Source organism: Mesoplodon densirostris, chromosome 4 (assembly GCF_025265405.1).
Source record: "Mesoplodon densirostris isolate mMesDen1 chromosome 4, mMesDen1 primary haplotype, whole genome shotgun sequence".
NCBI classification, from domain to species: Eukaryota; Metazoa; Chordata; class Mammalia; order Artiodactyla; family Ziphiidae; genus Mesoplodon; species Mesoplodon densirostris.
Window position 1 is genome coordinate 159,913,609 of NC_082664.1, and position 24,675 is coordinate 159,938,283.

Below are 24,675 nucleotides of genomic sequence, written 5' to 3' on the forward strand. Positions count from 1 at the left end.
AACTCCTTCCTGTCCGTCAGAGTTTCATGTCCATGTGGCTTTGGACCTCTTCCCTTCTTACCAAGACTGACTGCTTTGGTTGCCTCTCTCTCTCTGCAGCTCCATCTGTCTCCCTCTCCCACAGAGTAAAGTCTAACTTGCCCCCAGATGATACATCTCAAAGTTCATTCTGAAAGAAATACTTGCCTCTCAATATAAGAATTACCTATCTGTTACCCTCCCTTGTAAATGCTCACATCTGCACTTTATAACCATTGCCTCTACTCTTTAACTGTCACTTCTAGCTGTAGATGCCACAGGAGTCGTTCTCACATAATTGATCAGAACTATGCTTTCTGGCCATCTTTCTGTGATGTTTTTCTGGAAAAGGTAGAATCATTAAAATTCATCTTGTGCTCTCTTATTCATCCCCTAGTTTTGGATCTCAGTAATCATCACCACTGTAGAGGAAAGGGTGTGCAAGGAAAAATTTAAGCATTCAAATTCGGGCATTAGGAACAAGAATTAGCGGGCTGTAAAATTTAATGTCAGGATAAAATCATCGTATTTCAGACAGAGAGGAATCTAGATCCGTACCATGGTTTCTCGGCTGTTGATAGCTGATCCTGTGCACTTCGCTATAACTTTATCGATACACTTCTTGTGAATTGCTGCATTACATTCTGAAAAGAAATGACTACAGCTTGAGATTTTCAGAAGTTAAGAGACAACTAAACAAAAAGAATGATGATAATACAACAGAAATCCTTCTGACTTACGTCGACACTGGTAGCCCTGTTTGTTCAGACCCCTGCAATAAAGCACATGTTTGAATATTTATATGGACCTTTGAGTCAACAGTAGTAGCAAAAACATTTAAAAGATGAACAAGATCTCATAGCTTTCTGCTATCACAGGGCATTTTTCTGACCTGCAGCACTAATCTATTATTAACCAAGAGTGTTAACACGTGCTTTTATTTTAACCTGCTTTGTGAAAAGTCTGATAATTAAATAAATGAGGAGTTGTTGATTTCCCTCCCATTTGCATATTTTCCAAACAAACATGTAGAGATAAAAATGCCTGACCAAAAATGGATAAAGGGGGGACTTCCCTGGTGGTCCAGTGGTAAAGAATCCGCCTTCGCACACAGGACGTGAGTCGATCCCTTGTTGGGGGACTAAGATCCCACATGCCGCAGGGCAACTAAGCCCGCGCGCCACAACTAGAGAAGAGAAAACCCGCATGCCACAGCTACAGAGAAGCCCGCACACTGCTGCGATTAGAGAAGCCCATGTGCCGCAACAAGAGACCCTGCTTGCCACAACTAAGACCCCATGCAGCCAAAAAAGGACAAAAAATTTTAAATTAATAAATATTTTTAAAAAATGGATCATGGGATCATGGTAGCAAATTTCCACGTCTACGCTTAAAAATTCAGTGTCTCACTAAGCTCAGTACAGATAAGCAAAGATATCTACATTTATAACATTTTACTTTATAACATTTTATTTCCCCTTTCTGAGTATCTGAGAATATTTGCAACTAATGAATTCTCAAGCTTAAGACTGACGCCTGAGTACCATTCACTATTAGAAAGGAAGGAGGTTCAAGTCATTAGATGAAGACAGTTGATGGAAATCCACCAAAAGTCTACTTGACCTCTGGATACCCTGGTTAAACGGGGGTTAAGGAGAGAACACCCCAGAAGAGGTGAGGAGGCTGAGGCCAGAGATAGGAGTCATTTCAAGTCTCCACTCCACCATAGCCTTCGCTGTGTGTTTACTGAGGGTTGAACCAATCTCTCTGTTTGAGGGCTCTTAAGACACCTAAGAGGCTTGTAAACATTGAAACCCATTAGCTCCAACGGGCAAGTGTTGCCTTTTGCAGACATTAGTAGCATCACAGTTGGGCTGTTGAGTTGGTGGCAGTTTTGACTGTAAAACTGTGCTTACAATAACATCTCTCATTCTTCCTTCCCTTCCCCCTCACCCCCATAAGCCTCCCATTTAATTGGAAACTGAAGTCCTTGGAACCTTTCCTAAGGAGGCTGGTTTCCTTGCTCTACAGGAGTTATATTATGAAACTGTTCTATAGAGTCACACCCTTTGAACCTTCTCAATCCACGTGAGGTCACTGGAAACTCTCAGGTGGTACTATTCCGGCACACTTCCCCAAGGTGGGGCATGCCAGACCTGGTGGATCAAGAAGATGCGACAGAATGCATAACCTGAAGCTTGGAGTGAAATGCTGAGTTACCATACCAGACAAACTCATGGCAGACGGAGCAAAACGTGGGTTGTGGGAAGAAGGTGGCCGTGAACTCATGGCACTTGACGTGGTGGACTTTGGCCTGTTTGATGGCTCCTCGGCGCTGATGCAGAGCAAAGAAGCCTTCGTTCTCGAATTCACTCATGTCCTTTGTGTCTGCAGGAAGAGGAAAGGGGATAGAGTGACATTTTGCCATATGGCTGTGAGAGCTTGGGGCAGTGGGGCTGGGGGAGATGGGGAAGGGACAGAGACTGACGAGGAATGAGACAAGCATCGAGATCAGCAAACCCCAAGTACTTCTGTTTTTTTGAATTTTATTTATTTTTTATACAGCACATTCTTATTAGTTATCTATTTTATACATATTAGTGTATATATGTCAATCCCAATCTCCCAATTCATCCCATCCCACCCCTCACTTTCCCCACTTGGTGTCCATACGTTTGTTCTCTACATCTGTGTCTCTATTTCTGCTTTGCAGATAGGTTCATCTGTACCATTTTTCTAGATTCCACATACATACGTTAATATACGATATTTGTTTTTCTCTTTCTGACTTACTTCACTCTGTGTGACAGTCTCTAGGTCCATCCGTGTCTCTACAAATGACCCAATTTCATTCCTTTTTATGGCTGAGTAATACTCCACTGTATATATGTGCCACATCTTCTTTATCCATTCATCGGTTGATGGGCATTTAGCTTGCTTCCATGACCTGGCTATTGTAAATAGTGCTGCAGTGAACACTGGGGTGCATGTGTTTTTTTGAATTATGGTTTCCTCAGGGTATATGCCCAGTAGTGGGATTACTGGGTCATATGGTAATTCTATTTTTAGTTTTTAAGGAACCTCCATAGTGTTCTCCATAGTGGCTGTATCAATTTACATTCCCACCATAGCGCAAGAGGGTTCCCTTTTCTGCACACCCTCTCCAGCGTTTGTTGTGTATAGATTTTCTTTTTTTTTAATTTTTTTGCTGATGTTTTCTTTTTTTTTTAAACATCTTTATTGGAGTATAATTGCTTTACAATCGAGTGTTAGTTTCTGCTTTGTAACAAAGTGAATCAGCTATACATATACGTATATCCCCATATCTCTTCCCTCTTGCATCTCCCTCCCTCCACCCTCCCTATCCCACCCCTCTAGGTGATCACAAAGCACCGGGCTGATCTCCTTGTGCTATGCGGCTGCTTCCCACTAGTTATCTATTTTACATTTGGTAGTGTATATATGTCCATGCCACTCTCCCACTTTGTCCCAGCTTACCATTCCCCCCCTGTGTCCTCAAGTCCATTCTCTTGTCATCCTTGCGCAGGGGCCATGCTAATCTTCTCTGTGTCATTCCAATTTCAGTATATGTGCTGCCAAAGTGAGCACTGTTGTTTGTAGAATGATGGCCATTCCAAGTGGTGTGAGGTGATACCTCATTATAGTTTTGATTTCCATTTCCTAATAATTAGTGATGTTGAGCAGCTTTTCATGTGCTTCTTGGCCATCTCTATATCTTCTTTGGAGAGATGCCTGTTTAGGACTTCTGCCCATTTTTGGATTGGGTTGCTTGTTGTTTTAAAATTGAGCTGCATGAACTGTTTATATATTTTGGAGATTAATCCTGTGTCCTTTGATTTGTTTGCAAATATTTACTCCCAATCTGAGGGCTGTCTTTTTGTTTTGTTTATAGTTTCCTTTGCAATGCAAAAGCTTTTAAGTTCCATTAGGTCCCATTTGTTTATTTTTGTTTTTTATTTCCATTACTCTAAGAAGTGAATCAAAAAAGATCTTACTGTGATTTATGTCACAGAGCGTTCTTCGTATGCTTTCCTCTAAGAGTTTTATAGTGTCTGGTCTTACATTTAGGTCTCTAATCCATTTTGAGTTTATTTTTGTGTATGGTGTCAGAAAGTGTTCTAATTTCATTCTTTTACATGTAGCTATCCAGTTTTCCCAGCACCACTTATTGAGGAAACTGTCTCTTCTCCATTGTATATCCTTGCCTCCTTTGTCACAGATTAGTTGGCCATAGGTGTGTGGGTTTATCTCTGGGCTTTCCATCCTGTTCCATTGATCTATTTCTGTTTTTGTGCCAGCACCATACTGTCTTGATTACTATAGCTTTGTAGTATAGTCTGAAGTCAAGGAGTCTGATTCTTCCAGCTCCGTTTTTTTTCCCCTCAGGACTGCTTTGGCTATTTGGGGTCTTTTGTGTCTCCATACAAATTTTAAGATTTTTTCTCTAGTTCTGTAAAAAAAAAAATGCCACTGGTAATTTGACAGGGATTGCATTGAACCTGTAGATTGTTCTGGGTAGTATAGTCATTTTCACAATATTGATTCTTCCAATCCAAGAACATGGTATATCTCTCCAACTGTTTGTGTCATCTTTGATTTCTTTCATCAGTGTCTTATAGTTTTCTGAGTACAGGTCTTTTACCTCCTTAGGTAGGTTTATTCCTAGGTATTTTATTCTTTTTGTTGCAATGGTGAATGGGATTGTTTCCTTAATTTCTCTTTCTGCTCTTTCATTGTTAGTGTATAGGAATGCAAGAGATTTCTGTGCATTAATTTTGTATCCTGCAACTTTACCAAATTCAATGATTAGCTCTAGTAGTTTTCTGGTGGCATCTTTAGGATTCTCTATGTATAGTATCATGTCATCTGCAAACAGTGACAGTTTTACTTCTTCTTTTCCAATTTGTAATCCTATTATTTCTTTTCCTTCTGATTTCTGTGCCTAGGACTTTCAAAACTATGTTGAATAACAGTGGTAAGAGTGGACGTCTTTGTCTTCTTCCTGATCTTAGAGGAAATACTTTCAGTTCTTCGCCATAGGGAATGATGTTGGCTGTGGGTTTGTCATATGCGGCCTTATTATGTTGAGGTAGGTTCCCTCTATGCCCACTTTCTGGAGAGTTTTTATCATAAGTGGGTGTTGAATTTTGTCAAAAGCTTTTTCTGCATCTATTGAGATGATCATATGGTTTTTATCCTTCAGTTTGTTAATATGGTGTATCTGATGAATTTGTGTATATTAAAGAATCCTTACATCCCTTGGATAAATTCCACTTGATCATGGTGTATGATCCTGCTAACGTGTTGTTGGATTCTGTTTGCTAGTATTTTGTTGAGGATTTTTGCATCTAAATTCATCAGTGATATGGGTCTGTAATTTTCTGTTCTTGTAGTATCTCTGTCTGGTTTTGGTATCAGGGTGATGGTCACCTTGTAGAATGAGTTTGGGAGTGTTCCTTCCTCTGCAATTTTTTGGAAGAATCTGAGAAGGATGGGTGTTAGCTCTTCTCTAAATCATTGACAGAATTCACCTGTGAAGCCATCTGGTCCTGGACTTTTGTTTGTTGGAAGATTTTTAATCACAGTTTCAATTTCATTACTTGTGATTGGTCTGTTCATATTTTCTGTTTCTTCCTGGTTCAGTCTTGGAAGGTTATTGCTTTCCAAGAATTTGTCCATTTTTTCCAGGTTGTCCATTATATTGGCATAGAGTTGCTTGTAGTAGTCTTTTATGATATCTTGTATTTTTGAAGTGTCTGTTGTAACTTCTCCTTTTTCATTTCTAATTTTATTGACTTGAGTCCTCTCCCTCTTTTTCTTGATGAGTCTGGCTAAAGGTTTATCAATTTTGTTTATCTTCTCAGAGAATCAGCTTTCAGTTTTATTGATCTTTTCTATTGTTTTGTTTCTATTTCATTTACTTCTGCTCTGATCTTTATGATTTCTTTCCTTCTACGACCTTTGGGTTTTGTTCTTTCTCTAGTTCCTTTGGGTGTAACGTTAGATTGTTTGAGATTTTTCTTGTTTCTTGAGGTAGGCTTGTATAGCTATAAACTTCCCTTTTAGAACTGCTTTTGCTGCATCCCATAGGTTTTGGATCATCATGTTTTCATTGTCATTTGTCTCTAGGTATTTTCTGATTTCCTCTTTGATGTCTTCAGTGATCTCTTGGGTATTTAGTAACGTATTGTTTAGCCTCCATGTGTTGGTGTTTTTTATGTTTTTTCCCCTGTAATTCATTTCTAATCTCATAGCATTGTGGTCAGAAAAGATGCTTGATATGATTTCAATTTTCTTAAATTTACTGAGGCTTGATTTGTGACCCAAGATGTGATCTAATCTGGAGAATGTTCCGTGCGCACTTGAGAAGAAAGTGTAATCTGCTGTTTTTGGATGGAATGTCCTATAAATATCAATTAAATCTATCTAGTCTATTGTGTTATTTAAAGCTTGTGTTTCCTTATTAATTTTGTTTGGATGATCTGTCCATTGGTGTGAGTGAGGTGTTAAAGTCCCCCACTATTACTGTGTTACTGTCGATTTCCTCTTTTACAGCAGTTCGCAGTTGCCTTATGTATTGAGGAGCTCTTATTTGGGTGCATATATATTTATAATTGTTGTATCTTCTTCTTGGATTGATCCCTTGATCATTATGTAGTGTCCTTCCTCATCTCTTGTAACATTCTTTATTTTAAAGTCTATTTTATCTGATATGAGTATTGCTACTCCAGCTTTCTTTTGATTTCCATTTGCATGGAATATCTTTTTCCATCCCCTCACTTTCAGTCTGTACGTGTCCCTAAGTCTGAAGTGGGTCTCTTGTAGACAGCATATATATGGGTCTTGTTTTTGTATCCATTCAGTGAGCCTGTGTCTTTTGGTTGGAGCATTTAATCCATTCACGTTTAATGTAATTATTGATATGTATGTTCCTATTACCATTTTCTTAATTGTTATGGGTTTGTTTTTGTAGGTCTTTTTCTTCTCTTGTGTTTCCCACTTAGAGAAGTTACTTTAGCATTTGGTGTAGAGCTGGTTTGGTGGTGCTGAATTTTCTTAGCTTTTGCTTGTCTGTAAAGCTTTTGAGTTCTGCATTCAATCTGAATGAGATCCTTGCTGGGTAGAGTAATCTTGGTTGTAGGTTCTTCCCTTTCATCACTTTAAATATATCGTACCACTCCCTTCTGGCTTGTAGAGTTTCCACTGAGAAATCAGCTGTTAACCTTATGGGAGTTCCCTTGTATGTTGCCATTTTTCCCTTGTTGCTTTCAATAATTTTTGTCTTTAATTTTTGTTAATTTGATCACTATGTGTCTTGGTGTGTTTCTCCTTGGGTTTATCCAGCCTGGGACTCTCTGTGCTTCCTGCACTTGGGTGGCTATTTCCTTTCCCATGTTAGGGAAGTTTTTGACTATAATCTCTTCAAATATTTTCTCAGGTCCTTTCTGTCTTCTCCTTCTGGGACCCCTATAATGCAAATGCTGTTGCGTTTAATGCTGTCCCAGAGGTCTGTTAGGCTGTATTCATGTCTTTCCATTTTTTCTTTATTCTGTTCCGTGGCAGTGAATTCTCCCATTCTGTCTTCCAGGTCACTTATCTGTTCTTATGCCTCAGTTATTCCGCTATTGATTCCTGCTAGTTTAGTTTTCATTTCAGTTATTGTATTGTTCATCTGTTTGTTTGTACTTTAATTCTTCTAGGTGTTTGTTCCTTAATTTTTCTAGGTCTTTGTTAAACATCTCTTGCATCCTCTCGATCTTTGCCTCCATTCTTTTTCCAAGGTCCTGGATTATCTTCATTATGATTATTCTGAATTCCTTTTCTGGAAGGTTGGCTACCTCCCCTTCATTTAGTTGTTTTTCTGGGGTTTTATCTTGTTCCTTCATCTGGTACATAGTCCTCTGCCTTTTCATTCTGTCTATCTTTCTGTGAATGTGGTTTTTGTTCCACAGGCTGCAGAACTGTAGTTCTTCTTGCTTCTCCTGTCTGCCCTCTCCTAAGTACTTCTTAACGTTGGTAAAATATGAAGCATCTTACCTTAATTCCATAACAGGATTATCAGAGGGTGTATTGTTATAAGATTGGAAAAATGAGGCTGGATTACTGGCTTGACCCTTCACTCCTCTTTCACGACACTGAGCTATATCCTCTTTCAATTTTTAAAACCAAAAGTCAGAACATTCAAGGTATTTATCAGCCTCTCCTATTCATTGTCAATGATGGTTCAGCCAGAAAAGGCAGGAAGCGGCAAATACTCTACCGGGAATTCTAGAGAATAATGTGGTTACTGACAGTAAGTTGGAAACGACATTTTTTTTTTTTAAGGTCCCAGGATGCTTTATATCTGGTTGTTTACGGACAAGAAAAAGTAGGAGGGAGCTGGCCAGACTTCTGAAGGCAAAAGAACTTTGGGAAGTTGTTTATGCTCTGGTTCCCGAGGCCCACAGTAATCAGAGGCACCGGCCATAGATTACACAGGTCAATGTGGAAAGGGCCAGAGATGAACAGATCACTGCAATTAAAAAAAAAAAATGTAATCCTGGATGTTACCTAGTCACCTACATCAAATCATCACATTCACATTTCTTCAGTTCGCCCTGGGCTCTGGATATTGGTGAAGGTACTTTGGGAAGTAACTGTCCACAGTGCCCCATACCCAAATGGCATCTTCCCAAAAGGCTGGTAGAATTCTGAGAGTACCAGTGAGACTATCAGCCCTGGCTGAAGCCCAGGCACAAAGAAAACACACAACAGCAAGGCAGTCGTGGTTTAACAGCACGATGGAAACTCTAGCATGTGAGAGAGTGTGACATGGTAAACAAGAAAGAAATAACAAAAATAATCATCATCACTAAAACAAGGGTAATGAATTTAATGATTATAGTTCCTACAACCACGATTTTAAGTAGCTTGAAGATTCTTGGATGACTTATTCTATTTATTTTTTCCAAATACAAAAAATGGAGGTTTAGCGAGAATAAGGGGCTCATGCTTCACAAATAAAAAGAGTTCACAAAATTTAAACTAAATTATTTCCATCCTGGCTAAGCCATGGCAGAGACTGGACAACACACTTGAGGCAAATGTTCCTGCCAAAGTACTTTAATTTCCCCACCCCTTAGAGTGGCCAGGCTAGAAACACACTGGGTGGACAAAGGTGGGGCATGGAGGTGGAGACCTCTCCCCCAGGATCCAGCCTAGTCTCAGGACTCATTTTAGGACAAAAGTCTTCTCCACAGGGCTCCACAGATCTGTTTTACAGAAACTCCAAACTTCCAGATAAAAAGCCTTCCTAATAAAGAGCTCCTTAGATAGGGCTGAATATTTTGCCTAATACTTCATTAGGCAATTTAAGTCTTTTTATTAGGAACTGGGTCAGAAATAAACTAGGCTTGGTGAATAAGGGATTAAATTTAGGGTCACTAAGGCAACTGCCTTCTTCCTCAAGTTCTGATTTAAGTGTAGAGATCAATTTACAACTTGGGACTGGCATAGTAGGCCATTTGTCAGTAAGATTTGACTCATTTTTATTTTGGTCCAGATGTAATGAAATAAAGCATAAAATTACTTTTAAATTCAGGGGTGGAAGTGAATTATTCTGGGAACCCTATCTGTATTACTGTAAAAAATTATATATATATAATTATGTAAAAATTATATATAGTCTAATACATAAACTATTATATAATAGTACAGACTACATATAATTATATATTTATAAATATAAAATAGTGTGTGTATTAGAATATAACACTGTACATTTAAAAAATGCTAGAGAGTATTAAAAAGGAATTCATTCCCTTGCTCCTTTCTGTGATTTCCTTTATCCTCTGACCATTTCAATCATTACAAGAAAGTAAATGTATAAAAGCTCAGAATTTTAAAAATTCTCCTTGTATTTACTGTTTATTTCTGAAGTAATTTGGTCTTCTGTTTGTTTATTGGCTTGAATAAGTGCATTGGTTTTTGTATGTTTATTTAGTTTAGTCTGTCACTTGTATGTAGTCAGTTAAATCACAAATATTTCCTGGCCAGCTATGAGCAAATTGTTATGCTGAATGGTCTAAAGAACTATGAGACATCACCCCTAATTCTGAATGGCTAATAGCCCAGTCAGGAAGATATGGCACTCACACAAAGACTTGACTTAGAGATAAGTACACACCCATATTCTTTAGGAGGTAGGAAAAGGAATTACAAAAGAGGCCATGAAGAGGCAGCTGAAAAATTAAGAGGAAAACTTGAATAATATTACATCAAGCAATCCAAGAAAGAATGGGTTTCTCAGCCTTGACTGAAACAGAGGTGTCAAGGGAATTGAAGGTTAAGACACTGCATTTGTTTTGAGGATCTGTTCTCTTGGAGAAAGTCATTTAGCAGATTGGTTGAAATATAAGCCAGACTCTTAGGGTTTAAGAATTGACGGAGTAGTGAAGAAAGAGGGACTGATACATTAAAGTACTTTCTCAAGAAATGTGTCAGGGAAGGAAAGGAAAGAAAAACTCATGGAGGTTAAAACGTTTAAAAAAATTTTCTTTTCAGGTTGGAGAAGATGGCTTAATTATGTATGTCTTGGCAATGAGGTAGAAACCAAAGAAAGACAGAAAAGTTGAAGGTGCCAGAGTGGAAGCGTGACTGATATTACAGAACTGCCAGGGGTGAGAGCCAGGAGACCAAGAAAGGGAGGGACTTTCTCCGAGGCAGAAGAGCAGGAAGAGATGCAGGACGAAGCAGCTGAATCCTAAAGTGCAGAGACAGACAGAAGACGTAGTCTCTCCCAATTACCCTGGAGGTAAAGCCAACCTCCAAGAGTAAGAGAAGATCAAGACACCTTCAGCAACCAAGGAGTATGGGCATGTTTGGAATAGCCATTGTGTGGGAACCAAAAGAAAATAAAAGGAATTTCTAAATGCCAGAGTGAGTCCAACTGAACAGTTCAACAAACATTCATCGAGTACCTCCTATGTACTCAATGAAATAGGAATATGAATGAAATCATGCCATTTGCAGCAACATGGCCAGACCTAGAGATGATCATACTAAGAGAAGCCAGACAGAGAAAAGACAAATATCATATGACATCACTTACATGTGGAATCTAAAGGAAAAGAAAGACACAAATGAATTTATTTACAAAACAGAAACAGACCCACAGACATAGAAAACAAACTTATGGGTTACCAAAGGGGAAGGGGGTGGAGGGATCAAAATAGGAATCTGGGCTTAACATATTCACACTATTATATATAAAATAGAGAATCCACAAGGACCTACTGTATAACACAGGGAACTATACCCAATATTTTGTAATAACCTATAAGGGAAAAAGATCTAAAAAAGAAAGTATATATTGGGTTGGCCAAAAAGTTCATTTGGGTTTTTGTGCAACACCTTATGGAAAAACCTCAACGAACTTTTTGCCCAACCATATATACGTACGTGTGTGTGTGTGTGTGTGTGTGTGTGTGTGTGTGTATGTATATAAAATAGATATATATATCTGAATAACTGTAATGTACACCTGAAACTAACACAACATCACAAATCAACTATACTTTAATAAGAAAAGATTTTAGGAGTAGTAGCATTTGATTCATTGACACAGCACTTTGACAACAGGATATAAATGCAACAGGAAGAAGTGACGGGCTGTCACAGGCACCAAGCACACTGACTGTAAATGTAACTTCTGTGAATGGCATCTGTGTGTGAGATGGAAGTGAAACTCTTTAGTGATGCATTGTTTCCCTCCTTGTTCCTAAAAGGATTTGAGGTGACTAACTTGAAGCATTAGTATTTTCCTACTATAGTGTTATAGAAAATATTTATCAGTTTCTTATTTTGTATTCTACTGATGGTGTAACAACTTGTTATATCACATCATTTATACACAGTTTGTACACACAGAGCAACACATTAGCAGAGCCTCTGGTGTTTACATTAAATTCCCAAATGAAAATACAGACAGACTAGAAAAGCACTGGGCATGTGAATTCACACCATTTAAAAACGAATGCTATAAATGTTTTCTGTTTCTATGTGGATCTGGCCCCATAGAGTGTATATTCAACTCATGCTTGAGCACCACTGGGAATTTTAAGAAAATTCCTCATGCTTCCATCTTCTTTGCTCTCAGAAAAGCAAAGTGAAGTAAGTTGCAAAGGAGAGGAGACATGCCCGCCACACCCCCAAACAGGAATAAGAAATGCCACTTGCCACTCATTTCCAGAAAGTATCTTGCGTTCATTAGCATTCGGCCTTGAGGTTTCAGCTCTAACTGGTGTAAGGAAGGAAAGAAACAAGGGTCAGAATATGAGACAAGTGCTGAGTTGAATGATATCACAACTGGCGGGTTTGGTGATGGCAGGAGATCCCCAGCGCAGGGCCCACCCCTGTTCCCTTTCACTTAACTTACCCATATTATCATCAGACTAGCACAGCATCCGTGAACATAGGCTTTCTTTTATTAAAACCCTCAGCAACTACCTAATTTGACTTGGAGACCAAAACTTCCTTAAGGAAGTGACTTCCTTGCCCTGTGCTACTGCTTATCTTAAGAGTTGTAATAGGGTAGATTCATATCTTGATGCTGACAAAAGAATCATGGAGGCTGGGGACTAGCTCACTTGGAGAACAAGTAGGTTCCCTTTGGAAGGAAAGAGAAATCCTGCTTTGAGGATGCCTGAATACACTTGCCTCTAGGTTAATCGGGTATTAAATGGGAGTGGCCTTTTTCTTTCACGCAGAGAGCCTGTTTCCTTTGGAAAGTGCTGGATAGTCGGCTAAGGGAAATTTTAATTAGATTGGTCGAGGAAGGGATTTAAAAAAACATATTTCAGGACTTCCCTGGTGGCGCTGCAGTTAAGAATCCACCTGCCAATGAAGCAGACACGAGTTTGAGCCCTGGTCCGGGAAGATCTCACATGCCGCGGAGCAACTAAGCCCGTGTGCCACAACTACTGAGCCTGCGTTCTGTAGCCCGTGACACACAACTACTGAGCCCGCGTGCTGCAACTACTGAAGCCCGCGTGCCTAGAGCCCGTGCTCCACAAGAGAAGCCACCTCAATGAGAAGCCCACGCACCGCAACAAAGAGTAGCCCCTGCTCACTGCAACTAGAGAAAGCCCGTGCACAGCAACGAAGACCCAACACAGCCAAAAATAAAATATAAACAAATAAATAAATTTAAAAAAATATATACATATATATATATTTCAGTATCATTATGTAGAAGGGATGATGCAGGAAATCATGTGATGTGACATAAGGGGGAAAATGGTAAATCTGACACGACCTGACCACTACTGATTATATACTAAACTGTAACACCGTACTATAAATATGCTAAAAAGAATACAAAGGTGAACTACAGGGCACTGCTGGTCATTACATCCATGGGTAACTAGAATAACTGAGAAATAGTAAGAAGGGTCTGGTCAAACTCAGGACTGAATAGGAATCATGGCTAAATAATTCAAGGTCATGGTGACCTTGTGCCTGTCACCAGACCTTTAAAGATCTCGAAGAGCTGACATAATAGTGATGCCGATGTGACAGCATGACTACTATTAGAATTTTAGGATGTGACAAGGCTGTACTGCTTGGTTATCTACACATTCTCAGGCAAGCTTAAATAGGTTAAGGAAAAGAGAAGTGCTTTTTGACAAGTATATACACCATTAGTTTCTGGTTTATGGAATAATAAATAAGGAGGCAAAAATAAAGCTAGAAGAGCAAGGGAACAGGGGGTCAGTCCCAAAGGAAGTGGGAAAAATTGGTACCAGGTGACTGCAACCAGTATTACCAATATTCAGTACCGATATTCAGGAATTAGTGGTGATGGGGAAAATTAAACCAGTTAGCTGCTGGAAGAACAACATTCACAGAAAGTCCATTATGTTTTTGAGAGTGAACAGGAGATAACCGCACGAACAGGGAAAATCTTGGGAAAGCAGAAGGAAAATCTTCATGTTTGGAAACTGGATGGTGTTTATGGAAGTCAGAGGCAACTCTGAGAAAATCATTTTTGTTTTTTTTAAATAGAGAAGCTAATTTTAAGAAAGCAGATTGCAATAGAAGCCAGAGAAGCTATAAGTCCAAAGCAACCTGTTGACCTTTAAACATTATAAATAAAAGTGAACTAACAAATAACCCTGAAAACAGCAAAGGTGGAAAATGTAAGAAGGTTGCTAGTAGTTAAATGAGGATCCAAGGGTGTAGGTCTCAAAAATCCCAATATGCAAAAAGTGTAAAAAGTCTGACAAGGATAAAATCAGAGAAAGTCGAGGCAAGAAATCAAATGCAACTTTAAGAGATACAAATAGAAAAGCAACTTGTTTGTCAGTGATGCTTAACAAAAGAATTTTTAAAATAGTTATCCTCTCATTAATTGAAAAGGAAATCAAATAGCCTGCTACTTAAAAAATTAGGGATTTGGTGACTCTTCCCTTTTTTAAAAAAAATGGGGCAGAAAGTGGAAAATAAATGGGAATGGGGGAAAAAACTGAGGAAAACTTTCTCCAGTTTCTCTCTTCTTTCTCTGAGCCTAGCCAAATGCTCCCATGATTCAGTTGTACCTACAGCCTCACCCCCTCACCTACTGGGTTTGTATAAACCTTTAACACTAAGTCACACACCTGTGACATTATCCACTTATTTAAACTCTTCCTACTTGTATAACCAGCTACCCAAGAGGAATTCTGTTTCCAAGATCCTCTCCCCAGGCTGAACGTGGAAGTGCTCAACAGACACACTGAACTAAGTTACCTAAACACATCTAAGCATGGAGAACTTTAAGAAAAAAATCTTGATATATCTTTATCTCTAAAGATTACTTTAGCGATACAAGCAAAGATACATGTACTTTCCTAAAAAGTACCTTTTTTTTTCAGGTCAAAAATACATAATTGACACAAAAATCTAGGTTTTAGGCTTGTATCATTCCCATTTTGAAACCTGTGACTTGAAGATCTCTTGGCTGGAGTTCTTAAGAATCTGTACAAAGCAGAAAGGTAAGAATCTCCTTTGCATAAATGATACAGACATGTGAAAACACTCTCTGGGTTTCACATCATGTAAAAGCAGTTTTTACTAGTATATTTTCTTCAATTTTTGTACCCCAGAAATTTTCATTAGAATTTTTTATGCTTTCATATTTTACTTCTCCCTTTAACTTTCTAAACATTTGCTACCAAAATAGTTATAATCTAAGTTTTCAAAAACTTGGTGTGGTAACATGGATTGTGTATAATGTACTTTTTAGAGTAAAGTAAGCTAAGTGAACAAATTATGGCTAAAAAAAAAATTACAGGGATTGAGATATCAAACATTAAATGGATCTTTGCTCTCTCTTCTCACTTATCCACCCATCATCTTATCTAAAATATTTTATCAAGATATCACATAGGTACCTAGATATCTTGATATCTACGTGATACCTTGATAAATAGGCCACAGGTAGGTTCCCAAGTTATGGAAAATTTGTGATATTTCCAAGCTTACTTTAACAGTTATAAATAAATCAATAACAGTTCTTCATAGCCTAAGAGATCTTCTTCCCCTTACATAAGAATCAGAGATTTGAGTATACCAGTATGTTCTAAGACTGCAATGAATCATCATCATTATCAAGCCACCAATGAGTCAGTGGTAGGGAGTCAGTTTACTTAAGGCCAGTGTATCATACCTTCAGGATGACACTGAAATCTTGAACAAGTCTTCAACTACTATGGTTCTTATCACTTAATGGAATATACACTTAAAATAAAGCTCACAGCTTGGCTATTTACCCATATTTCTGTCTTCCCATTGTTTTTCCTACATCTCTCGGCCAGGGAATAGAGCTCCACAGTGGTTTCGGATATTAGGTCCACATTTTTGCCCTTTACGATGATCTGCATTACTCTTCCCTTGTTGATATGGGCGTCAAAAGTGCTGTCCCAGGGAGGGTACATGGTTGGCTTTTTCTGGATGTACATCTGCCCATTCTCTAGGAACAGAAAGATATGTTCTCATTACTCCCCTAACCAGCCCTGGGAAATAATTCAATGCAACAGCGGCACCTATTCCCTCTGCTCTCCGGGATATATCAGTCTGTTGGGAGAACAAAAATAACACGTAAAGGAATTAGAGATTGATCTGAAAGATACAGTGGCATAATTTCAGGCTTACAATGAGTGCTCCTTTAAAAAGATATTTAAAACTTTTCCATTTGACATAAATACACTAAGAGGCAAAACCTTTAAAACATCATGAGCCATTATTTCCTTCCCTAATTTGCAAATGAGGATATATTTTACATAACCATGCACCCTAAGCAAAAATTAACAAGTATTCCAGAGAGGTGGTGGTCATCATGCCCAGAGCCAGTGAAGCAGGCTGTAGACCTGCAGGCAGGTAGGGGTCCTGGAAATGGTTAGTAACAGGAGCCGAGGTCAGGATGATACAGTTTAAGGGAACTTCCCCAGAACCACCAGGCGACTGGACTTACTCGTGGGATTAAGCAGCGTTGTCATATCTTTCATCCATATTGGATTTTCCATAGTATTTGTTCTTTAATCATTTCAGGAGCAGAAAACTGCAGCTGTATTTCAGTGTTTGTTTCTTGTGATCATAAGCACACAAAGTGGCAAATTTAGCAATTCAGAGATGTTGATAAAGCAAAAGGAAAAAATCACTGAAAACAGGGAAACAAAGCAGTTCTGAATCCTGATTCTCTCCGGCGCACGATGCTAAAAGCACAACAGGCATTTAGCATTTGCTAAATTATTCTTCGGGAGGTATACAAGGATTTGAAGAAGCTGAGATTTCAAATTTTAGGTAAACCTGGCTCTAAGAGGTATAAACTCTGACAGTGTTGAGCGTGGAATAGGAAGGGGAAGATTTTTATGTCTTGTTTAAAAGAAATTTAGGGCTTCCCTGGTGGCGCAGTGGTTGAGAGTCCGCCTGCCGATGCAGGGGACACGGGTTTGTGCCCCGGTCCGGGAGGATCCCACATGCCGCGGAGCAGGTGGGCCCGTGAGCCATGGCCGCTGAGCCTGCGTGTCCGGAGCCTGTACTCCGCAACGGGAGGGGCCACAACAGTGAGAGGCCCAAGTAACGCAAAAAAAAAAAAAAAAAGAAATTTAACTCAGGATCGGACTATAAGGAAAAGCAACGGCAATATTAGTGATCAGAGTAACGTTTTACTTCCACAGGCTTGAAGCCACCCCTCATAATTCCTTTAATTCCTCCCAACCATAACCATTCTCCACACCCCGAAAAAGGACAGAAATTCCCACGGCAAGGCATTTTTTACACCTTCATTCAGTAATGTTTGCAATCACTTAAAAAGAGAACCAGAACTCAAGCTCCTATCTATTTAAAGTGGGTTTTGCCATTTTCAAAGGCTCCCAGACCGACAGCACTGTGTCCTGTTTGCCCGTTCTACTGCTTTACGTAAAATTCAGCCTCACACCCCCAAGACTGAAATGTGCTTAAACTCTAGAGAAGTAATATTTGAACGATCATGTTCAGAGTGATTTCTTTTCAGAACAAAACTAAGACAAAATCGACACCCCAAACTTCTAAACTCCACAGCTTAACCTTTTGGAAAAACAAAGTCTTTTTCGACACGTTCTCTGGATCCACACGGCTGATTATACTAAGTTCAAAGGCAAGGCCAAAAGAAGAAGAAATTTTAAAAAGGCTCTCAAGAGGCAAATGTCAGTGAGAGCTGTGGTTGTAAAGGGAACTGGATCCCGGGGACCCATTAAGTCGAAAGCAGCTTTGAAAAACTCAGACATTGCACACTTCAAAGATTTTGGTGACCTTTGAAAGGTCTTAGATTGGGACCAAGTGCCATTCTCACTTTTAACTAAACAGGAGAGAAATCTAGGCAGAAGGGAAATCGAGATCATCAGACAGTCTTCCCCGCTTTGATGTGCCCACAGGGTCTCGAAGGCTGAAGTCAGTCAACCACAGAGCAGAAGTCTTATAAGGGAGAGAAAAGCCAACACACCAGGATTTGAAACCCCAGGGTTCTGAGCTGGAAACATCTAGCTGGAGGTTCTCAACTGCAAAATCAGATTCCTCTTGCACCTGTGAATGTCACCCCCTTAAAGGACTTTTTTTTTTTTTTTTTTTTTTGCGGTACGTGGGCCTCTCACTGCTGTGGCCTCTCCCGTTGCAGAGCACAGGCTCCGGACGCGCAGGCTCAGCGGCCATGGCTCACGGGCCCAGCCGCTCCGAGGCATGTGGGATCTTCCCATACCGGGGCACGAACTCGTGTCCCCTGCATCGGCAGGCAGACTCTCAACCACTGCGCCACCAGGGAAGCCCTTAAAGGACTATTTTTTTCAGGACTTCTGTCTCTCTCCATCTGTCTCTCCAGCCCCAATCCTTCTCTCTCCCCACTACCCTGCTTTAATGTCTTCACTTCACATGACTTACCACGTGATATTTTTCTTTCTTGCCTATGCTCCTCTGCTAGGAAAGAAGCTCTAGAGGAAAGGCACGTATTCTGACCCAGTATATAGTAGGTGCTCCATAAATACTTTCTCTGTAAACGAACTATAATGGCTCCTACTGTTACTGGGACTCTGCATTGGTGGCAATCAGACTTCCCTACGAAGTCTCTGTGAAAACCAGAATGTGTGTAGGAAGGCAGTGAAGCTGGAAAAATCACGGGATGGGGAGAGGAGGAATAAATAGAAGAAATATTAATTAAATGTTCTATAAACTATAATAACTGTGAATAAGATAGTCAAATCTGTTTTAGTGTAATGATTGTCAAGTTGAAAAACATTTTTGTATTTAAATTGGTATGCTTATATCAACATTCTTTATTAATAAAATGTGTTTCAGTGTCAAAAAAAAAATCACGGGATGTAAACTTCCTCCTGCTTTTTTTTTTTTTTAAGAAAGTCCACGAGAATCTTAAAATACAGAGGCAGGGATGAGGGAGGGTTGGAACAGTTGAAGTGATCATGGAGAGATTCCAGACAGAATAGATTATTTTAATGGAATGATTTAAACACACAAAGGAATCCGGGAAGACTGTCACACTCTCCCCCTTACCATGAACTTCTAATAAATATTTAAATTTGACAAAACGTGACTATTCTTTCACTCAACCAGGGTTTTAGTAAACACAAAAGTAAGTTTTCTGTAATTTGGACTCTAAGCGCTAATCATATATTCTTTGTACTATTCATCTGAGCTTGGCCAAAGAAGCAGTAAACCATCTATGGAGTTAATTCTAAGATTATGCAGACTTTATCTATAATCATTGACAACAACCAGACTTAACACCACCCTGTTCTACTTCAGCTCATTAAAGTGGATTTTTTCCCCCGTTAACTCTTCACAATAATGTCCTCAACTCATTTCTCCTTTCCTTTGTTTATGTGGAAAATGGGACCATGAAATATTGTAGAACATGAGGCAGGAGACCAGATCTAGTTCAGAGGCTGTTACTAAGCCCATATGCCTTTGAGAAAGCGCTTGGCTTCCCTGGGCATCAGTTTCCTGAGCTGGAAAATTAGGTTGCGCCAGATGACCTTGAAGATCCCGGAAGACCTTACTTCCCAGTTCATAGCAGGGTCTTCCTCCTCCTCTCCCACCCCACCTATACCACCCACTCAAGCTTACCTGATTCAACATATTCTTTGACAAGCACAGCACAGTAAGGGTTAACAGCCTCTCCCTGGCACGGCTGGCAGGACCCACAGTCAAAGTTGGACAAACCAATTCGAAGAAATGGTGACATGGTCGCTCCCTGAAAAGCGACAAAAGACAAATGCTGTTTGGGGGCTGTAAAATATATTATTGTGGGTGTCCCATCCCCACTTAACCAGTGCTTTATCTCTGACAGCCAGAGCCTCAAATGGCTCCACTATCCATTCAAACAAATGTTTTACTTCCCCTTCTGCACAGTACATTATTGGGCTCACCCCAAACCACAGGCTGACTAGCCAAAGAAAGTGGCGTTCTGGACTTCAGCGTTACTGAACTTTGTCAGTTAGACCTACGTTCCACTCTTAATCGAATGGAGTTTTATTTAATAGTTGCAGAGAGAAGCAGAGGCTTTCCAACATTTTACTTCTTCTATCAATATTATTCAAGAAGGTACCCAGGAAACAACACACAGTAGTAAGAAAATGAGTTTACAAACAGTGAGTCTATTTTAGTCACACCAGTTGAACATGACACCGTGAAATTCTTACATGGGCTATTTACGTGTGTGATGGAAGTGGCTCTGGATATTTATTCAGCAGCTGATCTCTGTTTACTTTAGACACACATACACACATATACATATAGATATATATAAATTAAGCTTTTGAATATTACAAACCACTTAAAAACCCTAAATCACTGACCACCGTAAAATACCACTTCATTGTGGAAGGATAAACAAAGTACTTCGTAAAAGCCAAAGAACTAATAATTACACTTTCCTGGAGATACCGGTGAAAGTCATCGTAGTGTTGGCTACAAATTCCAGAATTCCAGTCTGATTCTTCATCTGTTGTTCCTTCCTTGTCTTTGTTTTGTCCATTTACTTCAACCTTTTTTTAAACCTACTTTTCCATGAGGTTCCATCAATCTGAAACTATTCTCTGGTATTTAGTGATAAAGTTACGTCTTTGCTTCCTCTTTCTCTTGAATCGATTTTGCCTCACGAATTTTCCCAAACATTCTTAAGCAAGCCAAAGATATCAAGAAGAAAGCATTAGCCATCTTTTCTACCTTTTTGTGAAGGAAGAAAACTACTCAGAGTAACAGGATCCCAGATGTGAGAATCAATGACACAACTGGAAATCTTGGGCCCGTAACCCTGAATCCGACAGAGCCATAAAAGATTGCCAGTCCTCTGGAATGCCGGCAGCCTGGGTATTTTTTGAACAAACAGAGAGACAAATTAGGGGCTCTTGATCACTGCTGTTAATTTCATGGAGGTTATGAGAGTCCCAATTTCCTGCAGTTCAGCAGGTTTAACTAAAGGAGATGGTTATGGAATCACCATGATTTGTCAGGAGTTCTTAGCCTTGGAAACACATTCTGTATATGTCACTGCTGAATTAGCAGCTAGATGACTTCCAGATTTGTCTTTAGGGGGCCCCCTTCATCCTCTGAGCTTAGAACTCTTGGGCAGAAGCCTGGCTAAGAACTGAGAATTCTCCAGAGAAAACTTCTTTGACACCCCCATTCCTGGACCATGTAGATCTTTCAGACAAATCTATATTCCTCCACTGATCAGGAACAATCACCAAGAACTAGCATCGTTTATGCGAGTATTTACCACGTGTGGACTTTTTGAAGATTTCCTTAACACAAGTGAAGGTAAGTCATTAATTCTGACTTGAGCCTCGAGGGATCACTGACTCATAAAGTCCGAGTTACAACCACTCTGACCTTTACTGATGGATGTGTCGTCACTCTGCTATTTCCAGGCTGGGTTCAGAATTAGGCAACAGCAGCTCAACATGCACCTGGGAAAATCTGTCTGGGGAACAGACTGAAAGGTCTAGTGTTCCCAGGGGTTCTATCACAGTAAGGAACAGAGTTACTGCAAAACCCCCTCCCCCAACAGGGCTGGCTTAGACATTAACTGACTTCCTATCCACAGCCATCCTGATTCCCTCGCCAGTTCACCAGACTCGCCTGCACTATCCCCTCACCCAACAGCATTTTGATGATTTGCCCAATGCATGCATCTGTCTGGTAGCCAAGCCACTGTCTTTCTAAAGGTCTAGCCACGGTGACGGGATCTGACATTTTGGCATTCAGAAAGCAGAACTGGCATCCGTGTGCTTAACCTCACACGTTGTTCAACAAAGCCTCAAGCTCAGGGGGCGCCTTTTAAAGGCAAAAGGTAGCATTTTATTGCTGAGCTGCCCAGAATCTTTTCCTCTTCTGTAACAGTAATAGGCAATCATCATGAAATGAAGAAAATACACAAAATTGGTAAAACACTGCTCATAGTTCCGACAGAAGCAAATCACGGTTACTATTTTGATGGATTTTCTCTAGTCTATTTTAATTAATGGGTTTTATGGTTTTGTTTTATACACTGTGCTCATACTGTGTATATGAGATTGTATCTGACTTTTAATTTAACATTTTACCAAAAAAATTGTCCAAGCTACTATGTCATCTCTGTAAGCATCCTTTTAATTCTTACAGGATAGCCCACTGAGGGACAGCTCCATTATCTGCTTTACTGAAGTCTTATAGTTCCACATTTAGATTGTGTCCAGTTTTTCCATAATAGAAATAATGCTGTGATAAGCTCCTTTTACATTTTTTTTAATTTAGGAAGACTGCATCAAACTAGATAACCAGAGAATTCCAATATTACTAGATCAAACAATATCGCTATTTGTAAGGTCATACACACTTAAAGAAAATAACAAAATGCAAAGGCAAAGACTTAAGGAAAATATCTACGGTAAATGCAACAGAAAATAAGTTAGCATCATTCTTATATAATAAGCATACACAAACGTGTAGAAAAAAAACCCCAAAACCACTACCCATGACCCAACTAAATAAGTGGCAAGAACACAAACTATACAAAATACAAAAAACATACTTGTAACTAGTTTGTAGGAAAATGTTCAGCCTCGTGAGCAATTTAAGATGTACAAAACAAAGCAGGATACTATATAATTGCATTTATATGACATTCTTGAAAAGACAAAACTATATGGAGAAAAGAATCTGTGGTTGGGCTTCCCTGGTGGCGCAGTCGTTGAGAGTCCGCCTGCCGATGCAGGGGACACGGGTTCGTGCCCCAGTCCGGGAAGATCCCACATGCCGCAGAGCGGCTGGGCCCGTGAGCCATGGCCGCTGGGCCTGCCCGTCCGGAGCCTGTGCTCCGCAACGGGAGAGGCCACAACAGTGAGAGGCCCGCGTACAGCAAAAAAAAAAAAAAAAAAAAAAAAGAATCAGTGGTTACCAGTGGTTTGGGTAGGGGACAGGGTATGATTATAAAAGGGTGACATGAGCAGGTTTTAGGGGCAGATCTAACTGTTCTATAGCATGATTGTGGTGGTAGTCACAGAAATCTAGACTTAAATTCACAGAATGATACACCCAAAGCAAAGGTCAATTTTGCCATATGATAATTTAAAAATCAAAATAAAGAAATATGCCACTGGCATTTCAAGGCATAGATTATAAATCCAGAGGTTATATAAAGAATATACATTAGGAAACTGAGAATTCATAAAATGAAATATTAAACTAAAATCTGAAGTAATCCAGCATAGTTTCAGTTTACTAAAGGGAAATGGTTAGAGCCTTAAGAAAACATGTTTTACTCCGTAGTATTTAAGGTCTCCTGAAATTTTGCATTTTGGTGCAAATAGCTGAGAAGAAAATAACATTGGAACTTGATAATGCATTTTCTTTGGGGATCCATTAATATTCAATTCAAAGTATAATAAAATATTTAAAATAAAACACAATATTATTTTACCTGTGCAGTTAGCAAATATTTTAGAAATGCTCTTACCTAACAATGGCAAGGACACCAGGAATCATACACTTCCATACAATGCTGTTGTGAGCATAAATGTGTTGAACACTCATATGTGTATGTATCCATATATGTATGTGTATATATGCAAATCTCAAGAGCCAAGAAGATGTGTAATAGGCACATGAGGATGAAATTAACATAACAGATTTTTGTGGGCTGGTTTTTTGTGTGCAGAGCTGATGGTAAAGGAGAAGGGGTGCTAAAATAGAAAGGAAAATTACTTGTGTACAGAAATACATGCACTGGAATCGCATCTGTCAGGACTGTCTTCCCCCAGTCTCTCTGTGGAGTGTGAATTTCATAATCTCCTTATTGCCAATCACAGTAGCCTCGCCCTCTACAACAAACAATGTGTGCAGTAAGACTGACTGGCCAGCTCAGGCTGTTCTGGCAACACACAGGTCCCTCTACGGACCGCTCATCTGAGGAATAAAAGCACACATCCAGTCTCTCCTGGACAGCTCCCGGGGACCCCCAACCTGCCAGGTGCGAAAGGAACTCACTGTCTTGCCTTTGGAATCCTCCTCTTCTTCTGTTTGACCAGCTCAGTGACTGGTACCATGACTCCCAGCCTAGCACCCTGCTTAGACATCACCCTTTCTCTCATCCACCGCAACCAACCTGTCCTTCTCCTTCCCCATCTCCTCTCCTCCTTCCCTGGGGTCTTGGCTGGATTCTGCATCAACCCTCGTTGGACCCATCATAGCAGCTTACCTGTCTCTCTCCCCAGCCCTGTAACCTCTCACTCCCAGTCCCAAAGGATCTTCCCTAGGACCATGCAGAGCCACTGCCATTTCTCCAACTTGTCATGCTGCTTCGGAGCTCTAGGCTCTTAGCAATGCTGCTTCCTCTCCCTGGACCGCCTTCCTACCTCACTCCAGCCTCCATCTGTCCCACCCCCGCTTCCTCATCTTTCAAGCTCCTGCTCAGTCTGTACCTCCTCTGTGAAGCTCTTCTTCCCTCACCTCCATCAGCCTCCCTCGGCACGTCTTGGTGGAATTTACTCAGCGCTCCCCCAGCCCCCATGGCTCCCCGGGTACCCTGCAAGACAGCACCTGTCATATTTGTTCACCTCACAGTTGCCATTTCAAGTCTGAGTGGGGTAGATC

At 40.0% G+C, this 24,675-nt stretch overlaps 1 protein-coding gene and 1 pseudogene across 2 annotated transcripts in view; both read right to left on the minus strand.

Annotated features, from left to right (window-relative positions):
* The window catches only part of PRKCQ (protein kinase C theta), a 105,312-nt gene extending 85,526 nt beyond the window's left edge, over positions 1 to 19,786 (minus strand). For both annotated transcript variants that reach the window (XM_060095410.1, XM_060095409.1), the window contains exons 1-6: positions 19,669 to 19,786; positions 15,828 to 16,027; positions 12,256 to 12,316; positions 2,244 to 2,406; positions 759 to 790; positions 577 to 662 (exon numbers count right to left, since the gene is read on the minus strand). In XM_060095410.1, the coding sequence (XP_059951393.1) occupies positions 577 to 662; positions 759 to 790; positions 2,244 to 2,406; positions 12,256 to 12,316; positions 15,828 to 16,027; positions 19,669 to 19,786 (660 nt within the window). The remainder of the gene's footprint in view (positions 1 to 576; positions 663 to 758; positions 791 to 2,243; positions 2,407 to 12,255; positions 12,317 to 15,827; positions 16,028 to 19,668) is intronic.
* Positions 3,550 to 3,627, minus strand: LOC132489693 (U6 spliceosomal RNA; annotated as a pseudogene).
* Positions 19,787 to 24,675: the final 4,889 nt, after the last annotated feature.